The sequence below is a fragment of the Ursus arctos genome, unplaced genomic scaffold (assembly GCF_023065955.2).
Source record: "Ursus arctos isolate Adak ecotype North America unplaced genomic scaffold, UrsArc2.0 scaffold_18, whole genome shotgun sequence".
Taxonomy (NCBI): domain Eukaryota; kingdom Metazoa; phylum Chordata; class Mammalia; order Carnivora; family Ursidae; genus Ursus; species Ursus arctos.
Window position 1 is genome coordinate 26,395,670 of NW_026622852.1, and position 23,525 is coordinate 26,419,194.

Below are 23,525 nucleotides of genomic sequence, written 5' to 3' on the forward strand. Positions count from 1 at the left end.
AAAATTTTAAGTTTCTTAAAATGTTTTTCTTCAAAACTTTCCTACGTTCCATACTTAAAATGACTAAAAATACATGCTTTAAGCAAATAATTACCTCTTTGTCATTAAAGACACATGTATATTTAAAAAAAAACACCACTTTCCTGGCCCTTGCTGACTATCTCTGGAGACTTCTTTGACCTCTGGTTGGTTAGTTCTTGCTTTTTTCCTTTTTAAAGGGTGGTGGTGAAGGAGAAAGAGAGATCCTCCGGTTGGCTATTGTTTCGCTGGGCAAGGGCACGGTTAACTGTGATCTCCCATTATCATTTCTATGGTGTAGACAAAATCCCCTGATGTAAAATACTGAAGGAATTTGAGAGAAAGCTCCTGTTTCCTTAGCTGACAGAGATACGTACATACAAGAGGTTGTACCATATTACCGAGGCGCCCAGGAGACCTGGGTTTCCTCTTGACCACTCCTGGCGTGATTAATCCCTTCCCATACAGGGGTCTGTTTCCATATAAAATTCCTAGGTGACCCCGAAGGAGTGTTTCAGTTCTAGAGACTTCTGTCTAGCTCTGGTAAGATGTGCTAGCTGCAAAAGGGCTTTGGAAAGGAAAGATATTCGTCTTTTTATAAACATTTTGTGTGGGGCGGAAAAATCAGAGTGGATTTGAATCAATTACGTTTAAGTCAGGCGGCTCTACAAGGGAAAATAATCCAGGCTGGGTGAATGAATTAACACACACAAAATTTTTAATAAAGCCAGTACACAGCCGTGAAAGGATTCAGTCTTCCCAAGGGGCCTGGGAGGGAAGCAGCGCAGGATTCTCGTTCCCATCTTAGAAACGAGGAAACGGGGGTTCAGAAAGCGTAAGTAGCTTGCCTCCTCGGTAGCCGACCAATCGATCGTTGCCGCCCTCACTTCATCTCACCTCCGGCTTTGGCACTTGAGTCTCCTCAGAGGCGGCAGTCCAGGGTCAGGGCAGCCCCAAAGGCCAGGCGGGGAAGGCTGCTTTAAGTCAAGCCACTTCCGCCTCCCTTGGGCCTTGCTGGGCTCACCACCTCCCAGCCCCGGCGGCCCGAGTCACGAGTTTTCCTCGGGGGCCCGCCCCTCCCCCAGTTGATTGGGTAGTTCTTGAACTATCGCTGTCCTCTGATTGGTTGTTACCCTTTCGGCTCTCCAACACCGCCTACACCAACCGGATATAGGGGCAGGGTTTCCGCTTCCGCCTCCCGCTTGTCGGATCGCGGTCGCCGCCACAGCTGCCGCTGCGGGGCGCGGTGTCGGTGGGTCGGTTGGCTTGTCTCTCGACGTCGGTGTCCGTGCCGTTGAACTGCCCGCTATGGCTGAACTAGATCCTTTCGGCGCTCCTGCCGGTGCTCCCGGCGGCCCCGCGCTGGGGAACGGGGTGGCTGGTGCCGGCGAAGAAGACCCGGCCGCGGCCTTTTTGGCGCAGCAAGAGAGCGAGATTGCGGGCATCGAGAACGATGAGGCCTTCGCCATCCTGGACGGCGGTGCCCCCGGGCCCCAGCCGCACGGCGAGCCGCCAGGGGGTCCGGGTGAGAGTGCGGCCGCGTTTGGGACGGGAGGGCTTGTATAGAAACTCCGCCCAGAGTGGGTCTGAGGGCTCTGTATAACTCTTGTTTCTTGCTGAACCGGGAGGTTAAGGAAGAGTGCAAGGAGGAAAGAGACCCTGGCCCCGTCATAGCAGAAACCTAGGTTGGGGGAGCCTACTCAGTGGTACGAGTATGTTTGAGTGCTCCCGGACGGGGCAGAGCTAGAAAGCGAAGAAAATAGGGTGACAGTCAGGCTGAAGAGCTCGAAGAAGCCCGTTCAGTTGAGGAACTTTTCAGTGAGCACTTGCTGTGCTTTGAGACTGGCCTCTGAAACACAGCCGCATTGGCGCAGTTTGGCCAGACTTAAAGGCAAGCGTGAGCCCGGCATAGAAGCAGTTATTAGGAAAGGAGGGCAGAAAAAAAAAAAAATGAGAATACTGGCATCGTTTTTGAGATATACAAACAAAAACGGGAGTGCAATTCAGCATTTAAACACGTCAGGTGTACAGAATGTTGGATGATGGGGAGGAAAGGAGGCGTGAATAGGGAACTCAAGGAAGGTGGTCTAATCCTGGAGTAAGAAACTCCAGCCAAAGAAGGGTAAGAGTTTCCCCATTTGTCGAACGGATTATGGCCGGGATTTCTAGAGCTCTACTTCCTCTAGGAACTAGAGGTGTTGGCAGTGTTGCCTAAGCAGAATTTAAGATTAGCCTGAACTAGCCTTCCAAAAAGTGAATAGAGAATGTGGTGTGGCCTTCTCCCAGCCAAACTCAAGCAAAGACAAAACAACAAAAAACGAGCAGTAGCATGCCAGTTTGACCTCTGAATGCCTTACCTGTGTGTGATGCTTCAAATTACAGTGGGAGGAAAAGATGAGTGGAAGAGACCTATTCAGTAGAATGGGGGAAGTAAGAAATTATCTGGAAGAAACGAGACCTGGGTTTTCATTTACTTAAAAAAAAAAAAAATTCTAATTAAAGGAGAATAGGGCACTGATGGGGCAGATGGGAGTGTTTGTACTACTCTAACCTCAAACCTTAAGGAGCCAGGCAGATAACATAAGTGAGAGAAACCTGCTGGGAATGAGAGACTGTGGAGTGGTGGAGAGTGAGGTTTTGGTGCACTGGAGTTGTACTTTATGAAAGCATTCAGACTCCGAAATCTCAGTTACTGTGCCAGCCAGGCGCAACCATTTTTTGTGAGTAGGGGTAGGGAGACTGCTCATTTGCAGCCTCTGAGTTTTTATTGCTGCACAATGTTAACCTCCTAAGCAAATTAGCACCCCCCCCCCGCCCGGTAAAAATTTACACGAGAACATGATACACCTGAAAATGCGAATTACAGCAAGCAGGTTGGACTGAACCGGGTTGTGGCCGGGGGGGGGGGGGGGGGGGGGGTGAAGTTGGCTTTAAGTCCGTAGGGTTTTGTTGTTGGGTGGTGTTTATTAACATTTGCTTGAGAATCATAAAATTTACTTCTTAGATCGTTAGTTTACTTTCCTCATTTAATATAAGAAAACGAGTCCTGCAGAGAAATGACTTGCTTAAGAAAAAAGGGCAGTTTCTTAGCTACGCCCCCCGGTCTCCCTACCCGTAGACTGTACCATATGCTGTTGCAGTTGTTTCAGCAGGGGGATCACGGGACAAGAGATTGTCATTTCTGAAAGGCAGTGTGGCTGCCTTGGGTAGGCCAGAGTTGGGAGAATCAGGACCCGTAATTAGAAAACTGTCCTGTCTTGCTTACAGTTGTATCCCCAGTGCCTAGCAGGGTGTCTGGCACCTAGTGGATACTTACGAAGGAATGCACAAAAATACCAGGTCCAAGAGTCTTGTAGAGAAATGACACATGTTGAGGATGGGCAGTTTGGAGAGGTAAAGGGAGAGGCTAGAGTTGGATACACAGGTCCCTTGTGCATTAAGCTTTCAGCAAAGGGAAGGAAGGGGTGATTGCTGACTTAGTTTCTAGGAAGGACTTTCTTAGTGAACTAAGCATTTAGTGATTTAAAGCCAGACCTCTGACAGCGTCGTTGAAGTTGGCGGTAGTGCTGTGGTCAGCACTTCCTTTGGGGATTAGAGAACTAGTTGAACACTTTCCTTTCTTTCCTTGAAAAGATGCACTCTAGTGGTTAAGGTTCTGTGCTGTCCTAGACCGTTTGAGTGTAAGTTTAACTTTGTGGTCTCAGGCAACTTAGGTAACCACCACCGCCCTGCCTTAGGTTGTTCGTCTGTACAGGGTACAGATGGAGACCACGTAGGTCACTGGGATTACATTAGTACCTGTGAAGTGCTTACACACAGTACTTGGTATATTACTGCCGCAGTACCTGGCTATGCTGTTACTCCATGGGAGTCAGAAGAGAGGCATTACAAAGCCTGTAGGCCTTCGGGTGTGCTGAGGAAAAAGATTTTAGGAGGGAGCCCTGTGTCTGATGTGTTACTATGCGGAGATGCATTGGCAGGAGGCTCTAACGGGTAGAGGAGCAGCCTTGGGGAAAACTCCCCGGAAGGACGGGAGCAGGCAGAAACCAGAGCCCAAGCCTCGGGTGACTCCTTCGGTTGTTACGAGGCCTGGAGAAGAGCGGGAAGTCTAGAGGTGGGAGGTGAGCAGCTGAGTGAAGTGGCTCAGATACTGAGGAAGAACAAGTAGGCAGGAAGGAGGCAGCGTAAGTAGAGCTGCTGAAAAGCCCTCACTTACGAGGGCTGAGGAGGGAGGAGAAAAAGAGGTGATTAAGGAGCTGCTGAGAGTATGGCAGTGAGGCGCCGTTTGTTGTTTCTGACAAGTCTCTCCTTGGAGGAGGAAGAGAGGCACATGAATTAAAGGAAAGCCTGGAGGAGGGGAGTAATCTTCTAGGTAGCCGTGGTGGAGAGAAGTTCGGCAAGTCTCATGCTTGGTGATGAGTGCTATGCACTGACCGCCGGCCGGTTCTCTGTAGCCGCAGGTGCACGCAGTGGCCGCAGGCGAAGTAGTGGGGTCCTATTTCAGGTAAGAAACCGTCGTGGAGGTTAAGCAGTGCTCCTAAGGCGGCAAGCTAATACCTGTCTCCACTGGTATTCAGACCCACGTCTGCTTGACTTTCAGCGGATGGCACCATGGGAAGTCGAAGGTGGGCTTGGGACAAAATGTCTTCTCTGAAAACTGATTCTGGCCCTTGTTTTTCTCTGGAGTTCCTGAAATGCCCTAGAAGGTTTCCTTCTGGAACATCGGGCTGCTTAGCTTCGTTGTCCCAATAAATCAAGGCCCTAGATGTCTTTCTGCATGTTTTGCAGCAACAGGCAGTTCTTTGACTTGGGCCAGTTGAATGTCAGTATAGTAACTAGTAAGAGCTCAAGGCACTTGCTGGTGGGTTTGGATGAGTCCTCCGTCCTGAAGGGCAGGCAGGCAGCCTGTGACTTAGGAGGAGGGATGGGAGGAGAATTGTATGGAGTGGTGATCAAAGGCTTTCCTATTGGGAATGGCCCTGGGCTGGAATATATTAACTGGATATTTGGTGTGTTAAATGTAATATATTAACCAGAATTAAGGCCTAGGCCTGGCCGTACTAGCCATTATAAGCTCTAAGAGTCAAAATTATCTCCCTCTTTCCTACCTTACACAAAAATAAATCCCAGGGGATTAAAGAGAGGCATTTTTGTTAGTACCAGAAGAAACCATATAAAATGACAATGGGGAAATATTTGTAATATGAGAAGACAATAGAAAAGTGAAGAGATCAAAAGATAGCAGAAAAATGGGCAAAACTCAGATAATTCGGTAAAGAAAATCAGATGTCAGCTACATGATTACCTCACAAGAAAAAGATCTGCGGGGCAAAGCCGCCTTAAGTTTTTTCCTTGCTATCAACTTAGCAAAAATTTAAAAACCTAAAACTAGTCTTTACTATCACTAAGTGTCTGAGAAACGGGGCAGTCATGTGCTGATGGTGGTAATATAAATGAGACACTAAAAGGGGGCAAGTGGTTGGTATTTAGAAGAATGAAGAGGCGGGGGTAAACGGAAGGGGGAATGAACCACGAGAGACTATGGACTCTGGGAAACAAACTGAGGGCTTCAGAGGGGAGGGCGGTGGGGGATTGGGATAGACCGGTGATGGGTATTAAGGAGGGCACGTATTGCATGGAGCACTGGGTGTTCTACGCAAACAGTGACTCCTGGAACACTACATCAAAACCTGATGATGTACTGTATGGTGACTAACATAACATAATAAAAAAATAAAATAAAAAATAAAATGTCTATCCTGTGACCCAGGAATCTCTGTCTTGAAGGTCAGCTGCTGGCGGGCCTTCAGGACGACCAGCATGGTGTCACCACGCCGGGCTGCTCCAGGTGCTGCCCGCTGGGCACAGTCTGTGCTAGCGGTTCTAGATGAAGGAATTTATTACCGAGGAGCAATTAAATATGCCCCCCAAATACTTCTATTAGTTTTTTTGGGTACTAGGTGCATCTCTCCTCTCATCTTCCCTATCCCACCCATGCAGTAAGTTTGGGGGGGAAAATTGGACAAATAAATAGTTTGAAGTAGTTTGAAAAAAAGGACAAAATAATGGAAGTAGTAGGTGGTGGTGGTGGTAGTGGGGGGAGGGGGAGGGGGAGGAAGGGGAGGAGGAGGTAGGATGGGTCACCCAACAGATCCAGAGTCCAGAATGTGTAGGCAGAAGCTAAATCTTTATGGTGCCTGTATCAGGGCTTTCAAAAGAAGGCAGGGCAGCCACCCCAGAGGGATAGCAGGCAGCCCTCTACAGACCGCCTCCTCGTGATGGCTTGTGGGTCAGGGCAGGGCTGAGGACGCAGACTTCTCAGGGTCGTCAGGTAGCTGAGTTACTGAGACTCAGAATGGGTTAAAAAAGGAGGGGTGGGGACTGGGGTCCTGGCAGATAGACATACAGAGTGTACTGTATGTAAAGGCTGCCCTCCTCTCACGCAGGCCCAAGATTGCCAGATCAGAATTCTGTCTGCCTGCCCTCACCCCAAAACCTAGACATCCTGAATGTGTGAAATTTTCTGACTTAATAGTGTGTGTTTTAAATATGTTCCGACTGTGGACCACCATTTTGTACCATATGGGTTGATGGTCTCTAGGTCTTACTAAAAAGCACCATTTCCACATTTTTCAAGATGGGCTTTCTCATTGAGCACGTGAATGAATTGTGCTAGTGAGGCTGGATCATACACCACGCTGAGTTTTTTGTGACTTGCATCCTTGAAAATACTGACTTAATTTGGTGTGCCCAAATCTTACTATCCCAGACTAGTTCAGGTGTCTAGAGGAATTAGCCCAAGAAATCTCAGTTATAGACCCTTAGGTCTACAGGTACGGGATGGAGAGTCCTGACCCCCAAGAAAGCACCTTGGTTTGAACACGAAGCTGCATGTTCTTGCTCACTGATTCCAGGCCCCAGTTTTCCTTTGCCTTCTCCAGAACTGTCATAGAGAAACAGGCTCTCTCTGAGACTCTTCTACCAGGCATCCGTGTGTTCTCTCTCTAGGGCAAAAGATCAAAAAGCTTTTGAACTGGGGGTTTGGCCCAGATTTGTCCACCTTTTGGTGAAGTAATTTGTGTATAAGCACATCTTGGTTTCATTAAACAGGAAGTCGTTCATTGTTCTGTCTAGTGCGTAGCACAGTCCCTGCAGCAGATGGGACCGTAGTAGACTCTGTAATGCTTTGGCCCAGCATTTGACTAGTCCTGACTGACGGACCGAAATTTTATGTCTTGCAGATGCTGTGGATGGAGTGATGAATGGCGAGTACTACCAGGTACAGAGTACTCTGATTATGTTAAGTCTTCCTTTCCTGTGATTTGAATTGATTGACCTAGAAAGGACCTTACTCCTTTGACTTTCCTAGATGTATTAGTATTGGGTATGTTACCTGATTAAATGGAAGGATTTGAAGAGAAGTGACGTTGATCATGCCTTTAAAATGTTACTGACGTGGCCCTAGTATACTGATTTTATTCTCAAGAAATGAGCAGCCTTATGGTGACGATGATAGCAGTGGCTGATTTAAACACTGTGTGCCATGGGCTGTGTCAGGCACTGCTTATATTTACTCTTTAATTCTCTCATCAACCTGGGGGACCTGTATCCTATTTTACATATGAAGAAACTGAGGCACAACGTAGTTTAAAAGTAACAAAGCTGGTATGCAGTGGGGCCAGGATATTTGAACCGCTGAGACTGTACTGGAGGAGAGGGGGCTGGGATTTGCGGTGACTGCCGTTGTTTCCCCTCCGTATTGCCAGCCCGACTCAGATTAGCTTAAACACAAAAAGTCTTACCAGTTTTTATAATTGAAGTGTCCTTGGACCAGGACTCTGACTCAGTTCCCCTAGGACTCTCGCTCTGCTTGCCGAGTGTGCGTTTTTGTGCTCAAGCATTTTTCTTGGTGGTCAAGTGACTACAGCACATCTGGGCTTCTCATGTGCATGTCATGTTATCTAGAACAAGATGGGGCTTTCTCTCTTCTCCCAACCACCCCACAAAAATCTTGCATTTCCTTCTGGACCAACTGGAAGTAGTCACTATAGCCTGGGGAAATAGCATAGTGCTTTGCTTATGTGTGGGTTTCTGCCCATCTCTCAACCAGTTAACTGGCAGGGAGGATGTTAGTCTAATTGGTTTAAACCAAGGATGGACTAACTTTTTCGTAAAGTACCAGATAGTAAACATTTTAAGCTTTGTCATAAGGCCTATGTCAGACTGCTCTTGCTGTAATGTGAGAGCATCCGTAGACAGTACGTATGCGGGTGCACACGGCTGTGCTCCCGTCGAATCTAACTACAAAAACAGGCAGCTGGCCTAGACTCTAGTTTCCCGCGCCTGGTTTAGAGCTTAGCCCTTAGAGTGAGACAGAATGGGGTTCAGATCCGGCCTCTACCTCTTACTAGCTGTGAATTGGATCTGTGCCTCGGCTTAGTCCCCCCAGATGTGAAATGGAAATAAAAACTGCAAGCTGCTTGGGACATAAAGCTTTTATGTGCCTGATGCATGGAAAGCGTCAGTAAGTTAGTTACTAATACTGTCATTCTTCCATCTTTTTATAATCTGGTTAGGTGAACCTGGAATTTATTCCCTAGTTCAACAGGTGAAAAAATTTGTAGAGATTAAATTCTGTTTGAGTTTTGTCAGTTTATTAGCCGTCAGACCTTACCACTATAAAGAATCTGCCCCCCCCACACACACCCTTGTGACTCCTGTTTGCTTGCCTTTCTGTTCTTTTCCTTGGTGTGACTGCAGTGACTGCACATTTTCTTTTGGACTCCCTTTTACCCAGAATTCACATACTTTGGTTAGGTGGTATCAGGTGCTCTTTTTCCTGCATTGTTTAATAGCATTTAGAAGTTTTAGGTTCTAGGCCTTGCTGTGCAGTTTACCTTTGTTACCTTGAAGATCCCACATAAGCTGTGTGTTAAGTGAGGAAACTAAAACTGCTAACACTGTTTCCTAGTAAGTCCATGACTCACCTCCCCTCTTTCCTCTCTCCCACTCTGTCCCAGTTATTAACAGGCAGGGTAACAACTACTCTGCCTCCCTTGTGGATTGTAAGGATTATGTGCAGTAATGTTGAGAACTCCCTATGAGCCTGTAAGGTGGTGTCGTTGCTTTTAAGGTAATCCTTGAACATTTTACAACAGCCGTCAGTGCATAACCGGGGTGTTCTGCTGAGGGTGAGGCGCATTTCGGGAAGGCGTGTCTGGTACTGATAGAACACAACTGTGTTTTGTGTTAAGGAGAGTAATGGTCCAACAGACAGTTACGCAGCTATTTCACAAGTGGATCGATTGCAATCAGAGCCTGAAAGTATCCGTAAATGGAGAGAAGAGCAGACGGAACGCTTGGAAGCCCTTGGTAAGGAATCTTTTTCTATCTTTGGGTGTCTGTTTTCAGTGGAATAGTTGACCTTGACTCTTAGCCCTTTTTAATTGGAATTAGCCGTAATGTCCTTGTCTAGTATTTGGGAAGATCTTTTCCTCAGGCTGAGGGTCACAAGGCCACCCCCAGGCAGATGCTTAATAACAGGCCGTTTTGTGAGGGCTAGGGCAGCTCAGAGAGCCACCACCACGGGCATCCCCTCGGGCCGAGCAGAGCGGTGCTGTGAACACTTGGTGGTTCAGACCTTGCAGAGTCTGTTTCTTCATCTGTGGGGTAAGATGAGCGTTACCAACTCCAGGGTTAGTCTGAGATGGTATTTATGAGAGTGTTATGTATACTTGAAGGTCTCCGTGCGAGAGACTTCAAAGTCCATTTATCATTTCTAGGCTGAACTTAAGGGAACACTTTAAGAAGAAAATGTGAAGTATATTAGGAAGCATGTACAATTTGGCTTTCTTACTCTAATATCCCTGTAAGCTAAGTTTTTGTTTTTGTGAGTGAGGAAAGTAAGAATCCTAGAATAAGTTTTTGAATCACACAGGGCTTACGTCTGCCCTGCTTCATAGTCCACGCCCCTCCGTCCCTTCAGCCACGTTGCTGGTCGTATACGCCGTCCCACCGAGATCAGTGCCGGCTGGCCTGGCCTTTGGTGAGGAACTGCGTGTGTGGAGCGTGGCTCTTGGTCAAAATCAGGAGACTCGGTATCTGTACATAGGTGGGTTGCAGGGGTGTGGCACAGTGTGGAGATACAGCCAGCGGGGATTCTTGTCTCAGCTCTTTATTAAAAAAAATTTTTTTAAAGATTTTATTTATTTATTTGACAGACGGACAGCCATCAAGAGAGGGAACACAGGCAGGGGGAGTGGGAGAGGAAGAAGCAGGCTCCCAGGGGAGGAGCCCGATGTGGGGCTCGATCCCAGGACCCTGGGGCCACACCCTGAGCCGAAGGCAGACACTTAACAACTGAGCCACCCAGGCGCCCCCTTTATTAAAATTTCTAATGCAGGGGTGCCTGCCTGGCTCAGTTGGTAGAGCGTGCAGCGCTTGATCTTGGGGTCATGAGTTCGAGCCCCACATTGGGTGTAGAGATTACTTAAAACTTGAAATAAAATTTCAAACACTAAATAGTTGAAGAATAAAATGAGCCTATGTGCACCCCCTTAGAGTCAGTGATTAACATTTTGCCATATTGGGGTATCTTTATGTAAATGAAGCATGTATGTATGTATTATGTTTTAAACACACACATTTCTGATCCACTTGCAGATACATCATCTATTTCATGCCTAAATATTTTATTGTATATCTGGAAATAATGATGTTCTTCTGTGTACCCACAATGGCAGTATTCTTAGTCCTTCTTGGGAACCACTGAATTAGTAAAAACTTGATTCCTTGTTCTTCACATGGGATTAACTGACACGTAGAAGTGCGGCCCAGGTGGTGCCAAATCTGTTCTCTCTCCGGCCCAACTGATTTGTTCTGAAAGCCGCAGGGCACGTTTCTGTTGGAGCCTTTATGGCACTGTCCAGCAGTAGTTTCTTTGAAGGAAATATTACAGATCTGTGCTGCCCGTACGGCAGCCACTAGCCACGTGTGGCTGTTAAGCACTTGAAATGTGACTAGTATGACTGAGAAACTGAATTTTTAATTTAATATTAACAAATAGCCGCACGTGGCTAGCAGCTCCTGTACTGGACCGTGCAGCTTTAAAAAGACGAAGATTGTCTTCATGGTGCTGGTAGCTTCAGTCTTGGCTTGTTCTTTGTGTCTCTCTTCTGAGTGGGCAGAGAGGCAGGACGACGCCGCTAGTATTTGTCATGTTACAGAACTTGTCTCTTTTCTCTTTCAAGTTTAGCAAAGTTGTCTTCTCTGTGGAAAGAGTACACTTTGGTCACTTTGGTGTCTGGAAAAATTGCCTTTTCCCCCCCTCCAGTGATCAGCTTGGGCACTGTGGGAATATTCCATGAAGTGCTGTTTTCTTAACTCAGGATGCTTTTCTGAAATCAAACATTTGGCTTTGGAATTGAATTAAATTGGTCTGTGAACTAGGTGTTTCTTCAGTTTCATCTTTTTCCTTTGCAAGAACTGTGAGAAAGCACAAGATGCTAAAAATAGAGAACCAGTGTGCGTGGTTTTCAGCTTAGCTGCTGACTGCGTTCTCACAGTTTTCTTTTCCACGAACAGTAAGGAGGACGGCCCAAGAAGACGGCTGTCAGTGCGCCTGCTCTCTAGGGACTGTCAGCCTTCTCGCCCTCTTCTGCCCACGTGCAGAGATTGTATTGTCGCTTGGATCTTCGTCCTACTGAGCTAAGCATTTAAGAACTCTAAATTTTTGTTTTTTAAGATTTTATTTATTTGAGAGAGAGTGAGAGCGCACAAGCAGGGGACAGGGGGAGCGGCAGAGGGAGAGGGGGAAGCAGGCTCCTTGCTGAGCAGGGAGCCCGATGTAGGGCTCGATCCCAGGACCCTGTGACCATGACTTGAGCTGAAGGCAGACGCTTAACTGGGCCACCCAGATGTCCCAGAATTCTAAATTCTTATTGCCAGTGTTGCTTTTCAAATATCTGTAAAAGCAAGAAGACAATTTAAAGGGATGGTTTTCTGCAAGATCTACAATCTGTGTAGATGGTTACAGTTTTTATTTAGATTAATTTTTCAGAGCTAAATTTCTGTGCTTTTTGTTCCTAGTGTAATAAACTTTTAAAAAATCATCTTTAGACTATAAGGAAATACTCTCCAATCAAAAGTAATGTTCCAGAAGTAATTTCACCATTCTTGAAAAGGAGATTTTAACCCTAGTATTTTGTGGTTTCTTGTCCACATGCAGTGCCAGCCCATAGCATCTCCCACCGCATCCTCGCACCCTCCATTCCCCCTCTGCTTCGTGCCATGGACGCATATCAGAAGTCTGCTGTATAGACTTGACTCTCAGTGGAAGTCTGAGTAAAAGAATTCCGAGTGGGGCGCCTGGGTGACTCAGGTCATGATCTCAGGCTTGTGAGATTGAGCCCCATGTCAGGCTCCAAGCTGGGCGTGTAGCCTCAAGACTCTCTTCTCCCTTCGTGCCCCCCCATTCTCAAAAAAAAAAATTGAGTGATAGGTCACTTTTGATAAATAACAGGGTAACCGGTTCTTTACAATCTGAAACTTTGGGGGAGTTTCTAGCTGCTGACAAGCAATTTCTTGTAGTTACAGACACAGCCCTCTGCAGGTTGTTATGTAAGATCTTGAAAGGCCCTAAGTGCTTCATTGCGTCCCTTCAAGGGGTGACTCGCCGCCGCCACCACTGCTTCCTACTTAGCCAGTTACAGGTTGGGCTCCGCCTTGCACTGTCCAAACTCTTGTCTGGATCACTATGACCACCTTCTAGTCACATCTTGTGATTGTTTTCTGGGTTTGTTTTCTTTTCTGTCCCTCCCTTTGGAGGCAGCTTAATGAAGTAAGAACCTGTAAGCTTCAGAGTCAGACCTGGGTTTGAATTTTAGCTCTGCCACTTACCTTAGGAAGGGTTACTCAGACTTTCTGAGCTATCGTTTTTCTCAGGGCTGAACATGGGTCTAGAGTTTACCTTCTCAGGATTTTTGTAAAGATTAAATGAGACTTCTATTAGAAAACACCTGCCAGAGAGGATGTCCTTAAGAACGTGTTTCAAGTAAAGTCTCAGGGTAACTTCAGATGTCAACCGCATAGTAGCTATGACCTGCATTTCTATGTCTTGCTATCTACTGACTTGGTCTCTTTAGCTAGTTGTCATATTTGAGACTCCAGCCTGGTAAACCTGCTAAGTTTGTGTGTGCTCTCTCATTCTAGAACCTTCTGGATAACTGTTAATGGTTTCCCCACCCCACCTCAACCCCCTGCAGTCCTCTCCATTAGAGCTTCTTTAGTTCTGTCCTAGCTCTGCCACAAACTCACTCTGTAATCTGAGCAAGAATAGATGTTTTGTGGTCCCCTTCAACTCTTAACATCTATATTCTGCTGTTCCCTTGTTCCTGAATCCTCTCTACCTCTGGTAATTTTAACATTAGCTTTCTGCTTCATACCAGTGCTTCTGCCATGTTCAGTTAAGAGAGTGCGACCTTGTGTTTTACAAAACCATCCATTGGCAGAGTTGGGATGTTTTGTTTGTGAGAAGATTTTGTTCAAAGATTTTCTAGTATCAGTGGTCCACCCTGATCTAATATTGGCAGCATAATTATTAAAGAATCCTCCTGGGGCACCTGGGTGGCTCAGTCGGTGGGACACCTGCCTCTTGATTTCAGCTCAGGTCGTGATCTTAGGGTCCTGGGATTGAGCCCCGAGTCGGGTTCCACACACACAACAGTCTGCTTGAGACTTTCCTGTCTCTCCCTCTGCCCCTCCCCCCACCATGCTCTCGTACACGTGCGCTCTCTCTCAAATAAATCTTCCAAAAAAAAAAAAAAAATCCTCTGCGTTTTCCCCAGTTGGTGCCCGCAAAGGCTTTTTTCTGTGTATCCTCCTCCCCCCCAAAAGAAACCCTAAAACTAGTGAATCCACTAAGATGTCAGTGGACTGAGAGAAAATGTGAAACAGCTTAGACAGAATCACTGGGATCACAGCCTGTAGGTACAAACAGGGAAAACAGAAGTTTGTCTACCTTCCTGACTCTGTCACACACACACACGCGCACGGACACAAACCCGCACACACCGTAAGTTTAGTGAGACTGAAAGAAATTGATGGGGCAAACTTCAGTTTGTGTTTTGCCTCATTTGTGTTTCTTCTCCTTCCCTTCAAAGATGCCAATTCTCGGAAGCAAGAAGCAGAGTGGAAAGAAAAAGCGATAAAGGAGCTAGAAGAGTGGTACGCGAGGCAGGACGAGCAGCTACAGAAAACAAAAGCAAACAACAGGTCAGTCCCGGCGCTGCTAGCACTGCTTGCTTCCCAGGATTGAATCACGTTCATTCCTAACAGCCAGGATCGTTCTCACATGCTGCCTCTTGTAGTGTGAAATGTCTTTGCAGGTTTTGGAAAAAGTACTTGAAACATAAAGGTTGCAGGTCTCTTGGGTCTTGGGAGCATAATTCAGCCTGTCCTTTAGCCACCCCAGTTGTAGTGAATTTAGCTCTTCAGCTAAGAGTTTGGTTACTCTGTATTGCTTGTGATGGTGTGATATGTAATAGCATGAAACAGCTATTGGGAAAGTTACTTCATGTGGAATGTGGAAATGTAACCCTGAAATGAAGGGCCACTTTCATGAATATACAGGATCTCAGTACTTTTGAGATGATTATAGACTTGGTTATGTCGCATCCCCTAGATACAGCCCTGCCCTCTGAAAGCTGCTTTACAGAGGGGTCCGGTAGCAGGGAAACGTGTGTGTAATTGGGTAGCCAAGGACGTTCCAATATGGTGCTTCGGAATTAAGGGTTCTCTGGGGACTTCTGTGTCTAGGAAAAACTTGAGTTGACTTTTTAAAAATGCTCTTCGGAATGGACTCACTCACTGAAGATTAAGTAGTTGTGGGGAGAAACCAAGTTCATTCTGTCCCCACTGACCGGCACCTGCAGTCTTGACTACTCCACGCTTAAAGTCCCCTTGGAAGTAGCTCAGAGAAGGGTGAAGGCAGCACTGCTGGCCTTGATGCGGGCCAATGGCTTGCCTGCCCTGCTGGGTTCAGAGGCCAGCTCTCACTCCGTGGTCACTCCACTACCTCACTGGAGAGAGAGGCTAGACTGAGCCAGGGGTGTTTGTAAGCCTTAGGTTCCTGCCCTCAGAGGCAGAAGTTGGTTTAAGTGCTCTTGCCTCTGGCAGCTCTTAGATGGAAATGTGCCAGCAAAGAGGGAGCGGACTGCTTTGCCAGCCCGCCTGTGCTGTTTACTGTGGGGCAGCTACGGCAGAACAGATGGACCGTTCTGTGCGGTAGTCTTCAGCTGCCTGTCTCTCGTTGGCCATCCTTGGTTCTGTCAGCTGCCCCTCAGATGGCAGGCTGGGGGATGTACTCCCTAGCTGTGCCTCTCAGGTTCCGGGGGAGGCTCTGTGATAGGTATGGCGGGGACCGCCCTCTGCTCTTGGTGTCCCGTTGCTCAGGGAAGCATTCGCTACCAGGGCTGCTCCTGAGCTTGTGATCAGTTTCAAGCGCTGACAGGTCCAGGCTGCTTCATTCTCTGCACATTCAAGATGATTTACCCCAGGTACAAGTTCAGAGCTCTAAAGGGAGCTGAGTGGGTGCTTTGTGCAAGCCCTGCGGCCCTGTGTATCCTGGCAGGTTGCCCATGAGTCATTCTGCCCTGAAGTGCTTGGTAAAACCAGGCTGACCCTCCTTGTTCAGGATCCCTAATGTGTAAACAAGTTGACCTATAGATTCTCAGACTTAAAAAAAAAATGAGTCGGGAATAAGCTTCTAATTGCAGTTTTGCTGAACTGTATCCCTTCTGTAGAGAAAGGGCTGTCTGTATATACAGCGTTCGTTGTCCTTGGAGCGAATAAGCACACCTGTTTTTAGGAGCTCAGTCTTCACGGTTTAGTCCCTCCAGGCACGGATTTAGGGCTTTGGTACCTTTCTTAGGATTGTAGAACGTTGCGTCGGATGGTCTCATAGATGAACCTCCCAAGTTCCAGAGAGGGGAAGAGACTTACTCTTGCCACTCACGGGGAATGTATGGCTGTTCCCAAAGCAGGTTGCTTGCCTTGCAGAAAGAAACCTTGAAGCATAGGGCAGACTCTTTGTCAGACTAGTGGCACGCTGGCCTTTTGTCACCAGAGTTCCGGGATAGAAGGGATGGTTTTGACACTTTATTCCGCTTACTCTTCACGGGCTGGGGTGGGAGCCATTTGGACCCACTGTGGGGGCCTTCTTCCAATGGTACACCCCTTCCCCTGGAGAATTTGACATTGCTGACACTCCCCCTCCGTGTTTGACTCTCTAAACAGCGTGCTGTGGGACTAAAGGAGTAAGTCCGTTTATGTATGTAAAAGAACTCTGTCTATAGGTAAATAGTGACTATCAAGAGAAAAATAGAATGCTCGTTTTAAGCATGTGTCCTCCGGATGACTTCTGCCGCCGCTGGGTGTTTAAGGCACCACAAAGCTAAGGCCGAGCAGTTTGAGAGGAGATATGGTGGGGAGCAAGGGCCTGTTTTTATCCGTGTATCATCAGGCCTCCTGCCTTCTACATGCCCTGACTTAAAACCTTAGGCGCACATCTGTGCTAGGCCCGGTGCCAGATGGGTCTGGCCTTCATGGCAGCTGTAGTCTGGTGTCCCTCTGCAATTGGCATCTCCTTCCCTGTAGCCCAACTCGGGGCCCAAATATCACTGCACAAGAGCCATGAATTATTAGTAACAGCCTGTGGGAAAAAACTCTTCCATGGGAGCCAGTCGGAACAGTAGTGACCTGAGAGCAGCCCAGACCACGTTCCCTTCCAAACTGTGACAGAAACCTTTCCCCTTTTACAGTTGCTCTGGTGCTTTTTATCTCTTTCAAGACTTATAAAAGTTTGGGAATCCCTGATTCTCTGTGATGGCAAACATTTTTTCCATGCCCACTGGGGGTTCTTTATGTGGGTCACTTCTTGAGCACCCTGTGATCAGGCCCACGTCCCCTCGCCCCGTTTCCCTGAGGATTGTTGCTTTCAGGCCCCTCTGATGAGTGAAGAACAGACAGGGGCCGCCTGTAGTGATCATGGTTTTCCACTCGCTCCGTCTGTCTGCAACTGGACGGTGCTGTGCTGTCACTGACAGTTCTTCAGTGTTGGGGCTCACTGCAGAGGAGCGGAAGCCTGCCGTTCAAGCTTTTGTTGTCTTCGAGATGTCTTGACCGGAGTCACTTCAACCCTTATTTTCTTCACTAGGAGCGCGCACAGGTTGAAGTTGGTTACGTTTAGCCCTCTGTGTAAACTAAAAGGATTATGGGCTTACAAGCTGGCCTGCCTTTCCTTCCCTGCCCACTCATTCGGCCCACAAACAACTCTGTTTTCCTGCTGACTCACTTAGAGTTACAGTCAGGCTGTTCTTTTTGCTTTCTTTAAATTTCCACAAACCACCACCTATGTATAAACCAAAATGGGAAAGAAGGAAGGCTATGTGTGAGTTTAAAAATAAACCGATAAAATTACTAGAATTTCCCGTCAAATAAATAAGTGAGCCTAGGTTAATGAGCAGGCATGAGCGTCGTTATAAATGTCCCTTCTGCTCCTGTGCCCCAAACCAGCCTGGCAAAGCATAGAGTAAAACTCCTGGAGGGAGGTTCCCCACCCACCCACAGTGGATGGGGTGGGCCTGGGGCAATAAGGTCTAAGCCAGCCTGTCCCCTGGGGTGGAAACTCTTCACCCAGCATGCCCCCTTTCCTTTTTGTCCCAGAGCCCTGCCATTTTGACCCATTTCTGGTGTAAGAGTTACAGTTAAGTGAAGTTCTCGTTCCTGGGCTGTACCTTGTGACAGCAGTCCAGTCTGGCAGGGACCGAGCAGACCAGCATCTTCAGGGACAGACAGGAAGCCAGAGCCAAGACCCTTGGCTGCAGTTCTTTCCACCAGACCACTTGTGTCCAGCACCTTTTTCCTCTGAGGTGGGGACTTTGAAATGACCACATCTATTCCCAGAATACTGAAAATCGATCCCCTTCAGTCAGGGTGGGGAAGCAGGAGTCAGACAGTCCGAGATAAAAAGTGGTGGAATGTGTCTGGCGTCTGGCAGCTGTGATGCCTAGTGAGACTGATGGAAGCGGACAGGGCGGTGGCACGGCTTCCTGAGCGCACGCCAGCTGGGAAGCAGGATTACTGTCCCGCGGAAAGAGCCAGGCGGGCTTGCTCGTGAGTTCTCCTGCCACCCAGGGTTGAGCAGGTTGCTTCCTCTCCAGGCCTCCTGTTACCTTATCTGTGAAGCGTCGATGAGAACACTGTGCCCTAGGTTGTCAGCGTTGAGGACTGGATCGAATGGACACAGTAGCTCTAGAAGGGCTTACCTAGAAGTGGGGGCCGAGACCTGCTCGCTGTGGCTGGGATGAGTTCGGGAAGGACTTGGCAGGGCTCACCGGGAGACTCCCCAGGGGGAAGGCCAGTGGGAACCTTGCCTGCTGGAGTCTCCGGCGCTTGAAGCCTCACTGGGGGAGCACAGAGCCTTGGGAGCGGCGCCCCCGAGCACAGTCGTGCCTCTATTATGGATTTGAGATGTTTCTGCTTCTCAATGTTCTCTCTTTTTTCCTGCCTGCTTGCCTGCCTTTTGGACCTCTTGCTGTCTAGGGTGGCAGATGAAGCTTTCTACAAACAACCCTTCGCTGACGTGATTGGTTATGTGTATGTTGCAAAACTAATTCTTTTTCCTGTTTTGATTCTACTTTTTGTTTAGAGTTAATGCTCCTGTTATGTCACAAGCTGTTTTGCTTCCTAAGTTATTTCAAACTGGCACTCTAGGGACTGCCTAAGAGTTAGAAGGTTGGGGGTAGGATCCATCGACTGTCTTGCAGAAGCGTGACTCCCTTTGACTCTGAGAGCCTTTTCCCCCACATTCGGGGTTTTGGAGGCAAGGAAGCAGATTCCCATTTAAAATGTGGGTCATTTGTGACCTTGTTGGGGAAGGCTTTGGGACTGGGGTGGGCTGTTGCTGCCACCGCCACCACTGCCGCCTCCCTGCTTGGGAGCCCGTGATGGAGGCAGTATTTTCTACATTTGGTTCTTCTGAAGAACATGTGGGGTTGGTTGCTGCTTCCTTGGGAGCAAAGGAGATGGTCTCGTTAGGGGAGTGGGGGTCCTGTAATTGCTTCTCTGTGCTTCTGATGCCTGTCCCCCACTTTGGCACAAAGAAGCCCCAGCTTTTTAAGGTCGATATAGCCAAAGCTGTCTGATAATGGGCCACGGTGGCTTTTTCCCCCCAAAGAAAACTGTATCTTCTCTGGAAAAATATTTAAGGACTCTTGTTTTCAAAGCAGTATTGCCGAAGACGACTTGGAAACAGTTCTTGCTGTTTCCTCACAAATTAGGACTCTATTTTGATAAGGGAGATGAGGGTAGAAGGAAGAGTAACTGGTGGGAAGGGTGGACGATGGGTTCATGGCTGTAGAGCTGCTTATCTTAGGGCCTGTGACCTCGACACGTTCGTCCCTTTAGAATACAGAGCGGGGTTTCCTGGGTCCCCAGATGCATTTGCGATGAGATTTGTGAAATGCTGGACTTACAGGTGGTGTTGGACTGATTTTTGCACATTCTCTCTGGAGTAGAAACGGAGACTGGAAAGGTCGAGTCTGGGTTTGCTGGGCAGCAGGGTGGCCCAGCAAAGCCAGCTGCACGTTCCTAAGTGTAGACGGAGTGGCAAGGGCATGTCTAGCTTACTGACCATCTGCATTGAGCTCATTCTCATTTTCTATATCTGACCTAAAGTTTCTCTCGTTTCTTTTCTTCTCTTCACCTTTAAGCACAAACATAAACCATCCTTGCTACAGCCTAGAACAGTTAAGTAAACCTTTCTCACTGCCCCTAACTGTGTGTGCCATGAAGTCGCAGTGTCGTAGTGGCTCCGGGCTTCAGCAGTGTTCGCCACGGCCATCCCTGTGAGAGTGCCACCCCTCCGTCCCCGCAGACCAGTCATCTCCATCGCTTTCGCTTTGCCCGTGATGCTTGTCGGAGTAGATGAATAGAGTGTGTCTTCCTCCTCTTTCCACTGTCCTTTTGGGCTGAGCTCCCACCAGTTAGTTCCCAGCGGGGGGGTGGGCTGACCTTGACCTGAAAGAATGTTGGAGCAGCATTGTACCCCAAAGCAGCTAACATTGATTGGCTCCTCAGCCATTGGGCGCCCACCTCTTCCAGAACATGCCCTGAGCGGCCCAAGGCACCTGGCTGGAGGGAAAACAGCCAACTTGCAGCTCACCTGGAGAATGTCCTAACAAACCCCCTTCCAGAATGGCTTTAGTCTCTAGTGCCTGCTCGCATGGGAGCTGTGTCTTGAATTCCTTTTGATCTGCCCTGTTTCTCTCCAGCCTTAGGAATAAATCCAGAGGCTATCGTGCAATGACCGGTGGGCTTTTGAGAAGTCTCTCAATTCACTTGAAACTCAGTAGAGCCCAACATAAACTGTGCACACTCTTGCCCGGCCTGCTGCTTGGCTCCCGCTGACGAAGGCCGTGCATAGCCGGCTGAGGACTTGCTTTGGTAATGCTCTGTGTCTCCAGAGACAGAGAGTGAGCCCTGAACCAAACACCTGTATTCCAACATTTTACACGGCGGTCCGGGCCCTCTGTGCCTAGGAGAACTGGCCACGTGTCTGCTCCCGAGTCTGAGCTGAGCCAGGGGCTGTTACTCTTTGGAAAAGCAGAATGCCATTAAGTCAGGCGTGAAGAGGCAGTTACTTCTGTAACAAGGCAGCCGCCAGGTAGCTCACGAGGGCTTCTCCATTAAACCGACATACTTTGTTGTTGCTTCCAGGGCAGCAGAAGAAGCCTTTGTAAACGACATAGACGAGTCGTCCCCAGGCACTGAGTGGGAACGGGTGGCCCGGCTGTGTGACTTTAACCCCAAGTCCAGCAAGCAGGCCAAAGACGTCTCCCGCATGCGCTCTGTCCTCATCTCCCTCAAGCAGGCCCCCCTGGTGCACTGAGGAGCCGCCCTGTGGAGACACTACGTCTGCAGTAGCTTACTCCCACTCAGTGAAGCTCTGCGCAGTAATTGGATTAATTATGTTGAGTTCTTTTGGACCAAACCTTTTTGTCTTTAGAGTTGATCATTGTTTGTGATTGCATGTTTCCTTCAACTCTGTTCTCCCTGGCAGTCAGAGAGGAGGGGGAGGAAGGGGGGGAAGCCTCCCAAAGGTAGCCTCAACCTCTACTTTTGTGCATTATTCTGAGAATAAATTTGTTTCAAACAATAAACATGAAGCTTCATTATTGACTTCAAGACCTGCTGCAGGGATGGAGAATTTCCTTTTACCAGTTCGAGGACAAGGCGGCACAGCCACTGAAGGTCCACGCCTGACTTGAACGAAGAGAGCTCCAAGTTACTACGATCTATAGTAGGATTCTACGGAAGTTTCCATTTGCAAAGGGGAGTTCCATGGCTAAAAATTAATCTCTCGTTGCCCAGCTGGGATAGAGCTGGGAATCCCCTCACCAGCCCAGACATTTTCTCCCAGCTGGCTCTTGTCACTGTCCCCTACTTGAAGGGCTTGGATAGTATTTTTCAGCAGGGGTCTCTCTGGGTATGTATTACTCCTTCAGATTCAGCCAGTAAACCTGAATCAGGGTGGCATTACTTTGCGGCTAGTCCCATTACTCTGGATTCCCACAGGACACACGGTCTGTGCCAGCGCTAGCAAGTCTGCTCCTATTTCACTTGTCAGAGCCTTCAACCAGGCCTCACTGGCCAATACAGTAAGCACATGTGGTTATTTAAATAAATGAGTACATTTCTAGCCCTAGATCTCATATGCTCAATGGCCGCATGTGGTTAGGTGGCATCCCAGCTGCACAGCACAGAGAACATTTACATCATCACAGAAAGTTCTGGACCATACTGATCTACACAACAGGTACCACTAAGAGACTGCGCACCATTCAGGCTTCGACACCTGTCTTCTCTGTCTTCATCCTATCACATTTTAGGTGATGGTTCGAGCAACTAATAAAGCCAAGTCAAATCTGCTTATAGTTACCTGATATTTCCAAGTTGGAGACTGATGTAAACTGTAATACCACTCAGGAGAAGGGTAGGTATTGGCAAAAGGGAAAATTCGCCATCTCTCCTATGGTAATTATGTCTGGAGGGGAGAGGAACCTTCATTACTTTTCTGCCCATGGCCTTCCCCTCCCCCCCAAGCTTCTTAGTTGGGCATTCTTTGGCTCACATTTCTGGCCTCTTTGCTCATTCTTTCCCTTTAGCCACTTCTGGTTGCAGTCAAGTAACCACTCATTGTTCACCAACCATTTATTACTTCTGGGCCTTGCTAATGCCCTTCAAAATGTCAATCCAGTTTAAGAATCAGCTCAAAGGTCACCTCCACTTCCAATGCCTTCCCTTACTCCCCTCCGTGAGCTCCCGCGGCCCTCTACCTGGGGCAGCTTACCTTTTCATACTGTCTTGGTGGTGTTCTCTGGACTGGTCTGGCCGCCCACACCAGACGGGCTTCTTGAGGGTAGATGTGGCAGTTGTAAAAGATCAGTAAAGTCTGACATCCCCAGATTGAGGTGACTGGTGAACATGACAAAGGTACTGCTATGAGCCGTCCAAAGCTAGATCATAAAAGGCAACACAGCTTACAGCTGGTTTGTTGGAACATGCAAGCTACACAGGCTGGTGGTCCTTGTGTCACCATGTAAAAATACCACCCTGAAGCCACATTCTGTGATGAAGTCAAACCAGCCCACACAGATCCTGAAACGAAAGCAGAGAGAAATGCCTGGCCAGTCCCTAGTGTTCAAACCTCTGCTACTCCAGCTGTAACCACTATAACTACAAGGGCATCAGATACCCTGAGCCGGAACTGCCAGGTAGAGCCTTTCCTAAATTCCTAATCCATAGAAACCATGGGAGAAATGATTACTGTTTGAACCTCTTAAATTTTGAGGTGGTTTGTTCCACAGCAGTAACTTAGAACTGTTTCTGATGCCTCCATTACCCACGTGGGGCTCCAAAAGAGAAGGGAGCTGGTCCAGGAACTCAGTGTTCAACATTTAGTTTTAAACTTCTTAAAAAAAAAAAAGTTTAAAAAATAAATCTACTTTTTTGGGGCCACTTTGCTTTTTATATCAAATTTTGAATGTTATTTAACACAGTATTATAAGTTTTAGCCAGGGCAATTAGGCAAGAAAAGGAAAAGACAGTAAGTCTTGAAGTAAAGCTGTCAGTCTTTGCAGATAACATGACATTAAATATAGAAAACCCTAAAGACCAAAAAATGTTGGAATAAATTCAGTAAAGTTACAGGACACAAAATCAATATACAGCAATCTGTTGCATTTCTGTATACTCATAACTACCAGAAAGAGAAATTAAGAAAACAATCCCTTTTACAGTGGCATCAAAAAGAACAAATACCCAGGGAAAAATTTAAACAAAGAGTAAAAGACCTGTACACTGAAAACTCTTAGGAGATTAACAAAGGAAACTGAAGACAAATAAATGGAAAGATACTCCATGTTTACAGATTGGAAGATTATTAAAAT

General features: G+C 47.6%; 1 protein-coding gene across 2 annotated transcripts; it reads left to right on the top strand.

Moving 5' to 3' along the window:
* The first annotated feature begins 1,197 nt into the window (after positions 1-1,197).
* CLTA (clathrin light chain A) lies at positions 1,198-21,236 on the top strand. 2 transcript variants are annotated; one of them, XM_044386814.3, is made up of 6 exons: positions 1,207-1,543; positions 7,260-7,297; positions 9,273-9,390; positions 14,178-14,289; positions 19,788-19,823; positions 20,794-21,236. In XM_044386814.3, the coding sequence occupies exons 1-6, from the start codon at positions 1,327-1,329 to the stop codon at positions 20,963-20,965; spliced, it is 693 nt and encodes a 230-aa protein (XP_044242749.1). In that variant the 5' UTR covers positions 1,207-1,326; the 3' UTR covers positions 20,966-21,236. The 2 variants fall into 2 exon arrangements, with proteins under 2 accessions (XP_026362021.1, XP_044242749.1); XM_026506236.4 differs by lacking the exon at positions 19,788-19,823 and having other exon boundaries at positions 1,198-1,543.
* Positions 21,237-23,525: the final 2,289 nt, after the last annotated feature.